Source organism: Chenopodium album, chromosome 11 (genome assembly GCF_948465745.1).
Source record: "Chenopodium album chromosome 11, dcCheAlbu1.1, whole genome shotgun sequence".
Classification (NCBI taxonomy): Eukaryota; Viridiplantae; Streptophyta; class Magnoliopsida; order Caryophyllales; family Amaranthaceae; genus Chenopodium; species Chenopodium album.
Window position 1 is genome coordinate 58694168 of NC_137844.1, and position 7969 is coordinate 58702136.

General features: G+C 34.4%; 1 protein-coding gene across 1 annotated transcript; it reads left to right on the forward strand.

The window, feature by feature from the left end:
- The first annotated feature begins 981 nt into the window (after positions 1 to 981).
- LOC145569440 (secretory carrier-associated membrane protein 4-like) lies at positions 982 to 7666 on the forward strand. The gene is made up of 12 exons (XM_081628780.1): positions 982 to 1151; positions 3447 to 3545; positions 3634 to 3693; positions 3866 to 3899; positions 4056 to 4178; positions 4759 to 4821; positions 4906 to 4999; positions 5094 to 5139; positions 5278 to 5345; positions 6401 to 6449; positions 6952 to 7017; positions 7272 to 7666. Exons 1-12 carry the CDS (start codon positions 1116 to 1118, stop codon positions 7302 to 7304), a joined length of 771 nt encoding a protein of 256 aa, XP_081484906.1. The 5' UTR covers positions 982 to 1115; the 3' UTR covers positions 7305 to 7666.
- The last annotated feature ends 303 nt before the right edge of the window (positions 7667 to 7969 follow it).

The following is a 7969-nucleotide window of genomic DNA, read 5'->3' on the forward strand; positions in this document are numbered from 1 at the left end:
GCTTTATATAAATCAACTTTACTCCTTTAAATACATTTCCACAACCCTTGTTTTCTATAGTACTTTACCCCCTTAAAAACGTTTTATAAAAAACAAATTTTCCCCTCAAATATGTTTCCCTAAAGCCTAAACCCTAAAGTCTATCATGGCGTGGCTTTATTATTACTTTTTTTATTTTATTATTATTATTATTTAGCTGATTTTGAACCTGTTGATCTATACCTCTTATCTTTCAATAAGTATTTAATTTCAAAGATGTACACAAATAGTTCCCTTTAGGTTTTCGTCTAGCTCTTGCTAGCTTCTACTTCGAAGTTAATTCTCGATCCTTTTTCTTTTGCACGTTTCGACGGCTACCAAGGAGACTGATAATTTGAAAAATAATAAGATGTTCTTGATAACCCATGTACTGAGGGAGAGAAAAACGATGTGGGATGAGGAAGGGGGAGCAGAGGCTCAGATTGAATTGACAATTTTTGGTAAAATCCATACTACTCGCAATGTCAACTCCAATGCATTAATTCGACTATGAAGAAAATCTCCAACCCTAAGCATAGATGTGAGGCAAATGTAATCGCGGCATATATTTTGAAATATAAGGAGCATATATTCCATAGGCTGTTTTAGGCTCAAAGCTTGAAAAGTAAGAAGCCATAACTCATAAGCCATTTTGTCTAATTAACTCGAACCGGGTTAATTCTTCATCTTACCTCCAACAGGAAAAAAATAATAAATCTATATATTTGTTCAAACTCTAAACCATTTATTAACCTGAACCAAACCGACTCGACTACCCAATCTGACATAACACAATTATCTCTCTAAAGCAGCTATTGACCCGAACCGATCTGACTCCCCTATCCAACCGGCTGATTGTAACCCACCACCGATTCGTGCTATTCGACATCCCGCGTATCTGATTTGCATTGACAGATATTTATACCTTAAAATATTTTTCTATTTCCGTATTTTTCCCTCGTTCTCATTTTCTCTCTCTTTCACACTCTCCTCTTCTCTTCACTCTCGCTCATAATTTGGTGCATTTTTCATTTTCGAACTCTCTACTTCTTCCCAATCTTTTTCGCTTCAATTTCAATCAAATTACCAACTTATCAATGAGTTTTCAGCCGGAAAACGTCAATCCATTCGCTGTAATTTTTCCCTAAATTCTCTCGATTTTTTTAAATTTGTTTTTTCTGCTCAATTCTCTATATTTAGATCTGTTTCTCCGTTTTTTTCGCATTTAATTTCATAGTTTTTTCGTTGTAATCTGTATAAATAATGTTGATATTTATTTGATTAGGTCGGTTTGGTAATCGTGTTTGATTTTGGTTGCTATTGCTTGATCTGGATCTGAAACCCTAACTTAATATGTGTGCATTTCAGAATTCAGCCTTAAATTTAAAATGTATTGATTTCGTTTCAGTTTCAATTCTGATTTTTTGTTGTTAATGTTGTTTATTATTTCCGGAATTTATAACCACCGACAAGCTGATGCTTAGGAAGAAGATTGATTGCCACCAATAATCTTCCTAAAATGAACGCAACACTTTGAAGATTTCAGGACGTAATCTAATACTAATACGTAGTAAAATGTATGCTACTTTTGTCCAAAATTAGCTAGTTGCGTTCGAGTTTAGTTGTGAAAAGCTTTCTTCTACATTTAGCTTAGGAAATGTTTGCGTAAAATTACAATTTTAGTATATGTATTAAATAATAATAGATAGTATTCCGTATTAATCATCAAGGTTGGCTAGGTTGACGTCTGAAATCATGTATTACCTGTTTTAATGGATGAAGTTTTAGTGTAGAGTTTTAGACATTCTAGACAGTATAGGCCGTGTGGCAAAGTTAAGGAAAAAAGGATTAAAGGTAGTATGGGAATATCAAGATTGACATTGTTGTAGCCTTGTACAGGTATGGCGTAAATGAAATTGTGAAAATACTACGTATATTTAACAACATCAGTAGTAATAAAAAAACAACAACAACAACAACATCAAAGCCTGATTCCCAAAATGTTTTGGAGTCGATGAGTCATGACATATATTGAAGTATTGGGAGCATATATTCCACGGGATGTTCTAGGTTCAAAATACGTTTACGAAGGTTGAAAATTTGAAAGTGAGAAACCATAAGTCTTATTGATGGGAAGTTTTGTAGAGTCCTTTGGATTGGTAGAATGGTAGCAGCTCACAGCATTAAGCATTAAGTGTCAGAATTCTTTTGTCAGTAACATCAGATATGTTATTTATTAAATGTGTTTTTGGTATGTATTGACTATAACTATGCTCATTTCACTTATAGTTCATGGGAGTGGAGTGTTGGTTCTCTTAAATAACCATATGCTATAGAGATCAAGGTTTAGACCCACTTTATGTTTTCCTAGTGCTATTTTATGGATTACAAGGCGCTTCTAATTCCAAGCTCAAGGTTGCTATAAAACCAATTGTATAAACGATTCTGTTGGCCTAGGATACTTTAGGATTTTTGGCACTTAGGTATCTATTTCTGCCCGCTTCAGAGATATATACCTACTGCTGATTGATTATGCAAGATTTTAATCTAAGTCACTTAAAGGTAGTTAACTTGCTTACTCAGGAGAGTCCCTCTAGATATAATGCAAGCCAAATTCCATGACTGTACTTTGAATGCTCAAATTTTGTAATAAACATAAAGCACTCAAGCTTGGAGTTATCGTGTATATGTTTTGTTCAAGAGATTTGAACTTCAAAGTAATTTTGAACTGAAGAAAATAATTCTAAATATTATGTACGTAGTGTTAGTGTTTAATGATTTTGTATGGTTGGGGCTTGTGTATTTGACTAAGTTTTCACAAACCTTGATTTAGAGTATAGTCAATACAATACATGTGGTGTACTCCTTGTTTTTGCTAGAATTTTTCATGTTCAAAGACGAGGCACAGTGAGTGTTGTCATTAATGAACTCAACCTTGTTAAGATTTCAAAGGGATAGAAATTTTGTTACCTTGTTACTGAATGCTACTTCCTCCGTTTTTTAATATTTGCAACACTTCCCTAAAATGGAAATATCACAATACTTGCAACACACTATAATGGAAAGTTATATTAGAGAAAATATATACTATTTCTCTTATTTAAAGCTCATGGCCCACTAAATTACACTCCCAACATCCACTCACCTCATTTTAAAGTGTATTATATCTTGTGAACCCCACATTTCTTAAATACCGTGAAAAGTGTGTGTTGCAACTATTAAGAAACGGAGGAAGTATATGTTACAGAGTTTTTTTGTAAGGGCAATTGGAACAGACTACACTGGCAAAGCTGATCTGTTAGATTGTTACCTTATTTTTCCTGTTTTGTGCATGTCCAAATTTAAGTTCCTTTGACGTTTAAGTTATACTTGCTTTGTTAGTGATGACGTGTTCCCCTCGTTGCTAATGCTTGTGTCATATTTCACAGAATGGTTCAGGTGATACTGGCTCAAAGTTTCGCCTCCCTAACTTTGGTTTTGGTCAGAAGCATGATGCCACTGATGATGTACCATTGGAGACCAGGAATGTATTAAAACTTTAACACTTAACTGCTTGCTTTTGGATTATTATGCTTAAAAAGGTTGTCAAAGGTATTTATCTATGATTTTATGCAGGATCCTAACAAACAGAAAGAACTTTCTGATTGGGAGGCAGATCTCAGAAGAAGAGAGCTGGTTAGTTTTACCATTGTTTAAGTGGAGATGGAATGATTCCTAATTATTTTTGAACTTGATACTGTAAACTATGATCCTATCTTAATGGATCAAAATATTGATATTCTCATCTTAGATCTTTATTTTATTTTTATTATTTTTTGTTGAATCATTTGCAACTTTCCTGTCGCAGGACATAAAGCGGAGAGAAGATGCTGTTGCTGGAGGTTCGGTGAATTGGAGCTTGATCTTGAATGCTTAATTTTCCCATTTTGGGACTTTGGCCATGACTGTTATTCTCTATGATGCTCTTATTAATTGTTTGTTCATATGTTCTTTTCCAATCCATTGCTAATTGCTTACTAACCAGTATTTTAATGCAGCTGGTGTTGTTGAAGATGATAGGAACTGGCCACCTTTCTTCCCAATCATACACCATGATATTGCCAATGAAATTCCTGTTCATGCTCAGAAGTTGCAGTATATGGCATTTGCAAGTTGGCTAGGTAAGAGTTTTTTTCCGTCAAAGTTCTCTATTGAGGTCCAATCATGAGATGAAATGTATGGAGCCATGGGATAGAAGCCATTATATTATTATTTTTGTTTTGATATTTATGTTTTTTATTCACATGGGAAATGACTTGATGTTGGTGAAACCATGGAATATTATCACGTACCTGCAAAAAATTTATTGTTAAATTAAGCTAGGCAGTTCATCTTGTGAAGTTATGAAATATTCCATTGCAGTGTAGCTGGGCATTTCAATTACATCATGTCTCTTATCTAGATATGCTCAAAGTTTAATTTCTGAACGTATTTTCATCATTAGATCCTAAGGATCCTTGTAACATATGCGTTGCATGTCATGTTGATCTTTGTTTTTAAATGGAAATGAAGGAAGTTGAGTAAATATTATAATATTAACTTGTAGTTTTTGCTTCATGTTACTCTCTTTGGAAACTGGATCTTAAGCATGTCATATATTTAATTTTAATGTTTGACCTTATTTAGGTTGGTTTTTGTTGATTGAAGTCAATGCCCTCTATCTTGGTCTAATTGCTCAACTTTGTTATTCTATCTAAACAGGTATAGTTCTTTGTCTTGTATACAACATAGTTGCAATAATTGTCTGTTGGATTAAGGGAGGAGGTAAGCACTTTGTTCCATGTTTTGAATTAACAGTCTTCTGTTATGTCGTTTCATACAAAAATCTGACCTCATTTTGTATTTCAGGTGCCAAAATTTTTTTCCTTGCATCAATTTATGCTTTACTGGGTGTTCCACTGTCATATGTGCTGTGGTATCGACCACTTTATCGTGCGATGAGGTAGTTGAATGTGCCTTGTCTCTTCCCTCTCCCTCAATGATTTGCGCTGAAGGAGATATTCAACATTGATGTTTGCCTTATTTTTCTCTTTCAGGACAGATAGTGCCTTCAAGTTCGGCTGGTTTTTCTTGCTCTACCTGGTGAATTTACACTCAATATATCTGTAGTACCTCTATTTGTGTGTGTGTTGGGGGGGGGGGGGGGGAGATCTGGTGTAATATCTTACCCTCTTTTCTCATCTTTCTGTGTCCTGATTAAATATTATTATCCTCATGCAGATCCATATTCTTTTTTGTGTGTTTGCTGCAATTGCTCCTCCAATTGTTTTTCATGGGCAGTCTCTCACGTAAGTTTCTTGCTCCTGTTTCACATTGACTACTATCTCAGCCAATATATTTTTTGAGATAATATAAGCTTTGATTGGGTGTCATCCGTTTTTACAAATTCACTGAGGTTCATCAAGGAAAGAAAAACCAGACGAATAATTTATTTAATTATAGTCGTGATGACTGTTGGTGGTGATGTGAACTGTGTGTATTTGGTTATACAAAAACATTTTGAAGGCTTAAACAAAGTTTGGAACTATTATTTAAATGGTGCCAGAAGGCCCAAAATTAATGATTTATTGTTGTTTTTTAAGAGGTGAAATTAATACTCTGCTTTTTCTGCATAGATAAGAACATAAATTACAATATAGAGTTGTAATCTCTTAGTATCTCTTGGTGATGCTGAATGAGTGAATGATACTCATGAAATTTGGTCAACTAACATGAGGAGTTTCTGTTAAGACATTAAGTTGTGGGACTCTAATGTTATGGAGTTTTCTCTTCTATTGAAATACATGAATAATAATGATTTCTCGTAGTCAAAACTCTCCGAAGTTTTTTTATTTAGTTTTTTAACCCCCCCCCCCCCCCCCCCTCTCCCCCTTGTTAGACTGTTAGTTTTGTTTCAAATAATTATGTATGAAGGGAATTTGTAGATGATAAGCCAGCAAATGCTCACTGGATATGAGTCACAATTCATTAATTTTTCTTGTTCATGTTTGTAATTCATTTTACATGCATGGTAAATCGTAAAGTCTACCTGGTCATATTGAACTCATCCTACATCTTCATCTGCATCTATTATGCCATCATATTGCTGTCAGATTAGCAGTCTTGTTAATTTGGTTTTTGGCATCAGTTATTTCTGTTTTAGGACAACTTGTGCCAAAGTCATGGTAAGGCACCTGTCAATGGTATGTCATTACCCCGGAGGAAGGTCCATATGGTGTAGTTTTTGGATAATATATATGTCAATATGTCATTTCTGATAATTATTCCTATATATGCGTGGTTTACTTATTAATTTATATCTTGCTGCTAACTCTTATTGACACCTAAATTTCTGAATATCCAGGGGCATCCTTGCAGCAATTGATGTATTTCCTCACAGTGTTCTTGTTGGGGTAAGTTCGTTAGATATTAATGTCATGTCTTGGCCAGGAAATTATTTTTCAGTATTTCTGAAGTTAACAAATAACACATTGCATCACATCAATGGGAAAAGATGTCTTGTTCTAATCATTTGATCCCGTTCTGTGAATTTGATCAGAAATGTCATTTAGTCATAGATGTAGTTCTGCAATATGTTTTCCTGAATTGTGGAGTAGCAAATTCAGTGTCAAGTTTTCCATAACCTGGACATTATCGTTTGTGTTGTTTAATATGGTAATCCATTTGTAAGTCTAATCTATTTGACATCGAGTTTATAGTTTCAATTTGGATCCAGTTATTTTCTGGTCTAGCACAGTAAGTGATGGAACTTTAATGTGTGCAATATGTTTCTTGAGAGTTTATTATCTCCATTCAGCTCATGTATTTGTTTTTTTTTTTTCATCCTTCATCCTTGTATTTTAGGAAGAATTAAAAAAAAACTCCTGACTTTGTTTGCGTATGCACTCTATGCAGGTTTTTTACCTAGTTGGGTTTGGGTTGTTTTGCCTGGAATCACTCCTGAGCTTGTGGGTTCTTCAGGTGAGAATGATATCACTTTCATATATTTGTCCATCACTATTGTGTGCCAACGCTAGGAAGGACATCTCAGTTTTGTATTCCCTCCCTTTTTGTTGACTCTTGTTCTGTAAGAGTTTGAAAAGGATGAGTGGTTGTAGGTGTAAGTAAAAGGTGAATTAAGTATACAGATAGAATCAAACGTCAAACAAAGTGCTTTTGGAGACTAATCTATGACTAAATGACATTTCTAATCCATTGTGTTTGATATTCTGCAGAAAATTTACATGTATTTCAGGGGGCACAAGTAGAATTCTCTAAGTATACAAGCGCTTCATTTGGTTTGTATAACCTTCCGTACCTTCCAACCCTGCAAAGAGTTCAGAATTTTTTCTCGGGTCTGCGTGCTATTCTAGTAGACAAACCTTAGTTTTAGTTTGTGCATACCTTGTAAAAATGTTAAGGGCAGCCCACATCCCTTATTCATTTTATAATTTCATCTTTTAAGTTTTTTTTATTGTGATTTCTATAGTCAATGTTGTACGATTTCTTGTTACTCTAGGTTTCTAGCAGATGTTAAATCAGTTATGAATATTTCATGATGTTGTTGGCCTTGTGGCCGTGCACTAGATGTTTCGAAGTGCTACGATTAAATTGAGTTTTTTACCGTTTACTTCTTATTGTCTGTTTATCTGTGAGGGCTTGATGATTTTCTGCTTGACATAATATTTCAGGAGAAAAGCTCAATAACGGAGCCGTTGATGAGGTATTCCCTCTCTTGTTCCTTTTCGATTTACTACCCTCAACCGGATAATCTTTCACAGTTTCACCTTCAGATATTGATTATGGATGAACCATTGTAATAAACCAAATATTGATTCATTGGTGTTGAATAACAAAAACACCAATACAGTATAGTAGAGTACATAAGTTTGTACTCCCTGTCTTTCTAAATGTTCTTGTTTTGACTATGCAT

Excerpts from the sequence above, each read along its gene's own strand:
- LOC145569440 (XM_081628780.1), top strand. The coding sequence starts at position 1,116 with ATGAGTTTTCAGCCGGAAAACGTCAATCCATTCGCT. Across the intron at positions 3,546-3,633 it reads TACCATTGGAGACCAGGAAT|GATCCTAACAAACAGAAAGA; the intron begins GTATTAAAACTT and ends GATTTTATGCAG. Across the intron at positions 5,000-5,093 it reads CCACTTTATCGTGCGATGAG|GACAGATAGTGCCTTCAAGT; the intron begins GTAGTTGAATGT and ends TTTCTCTTTCAG.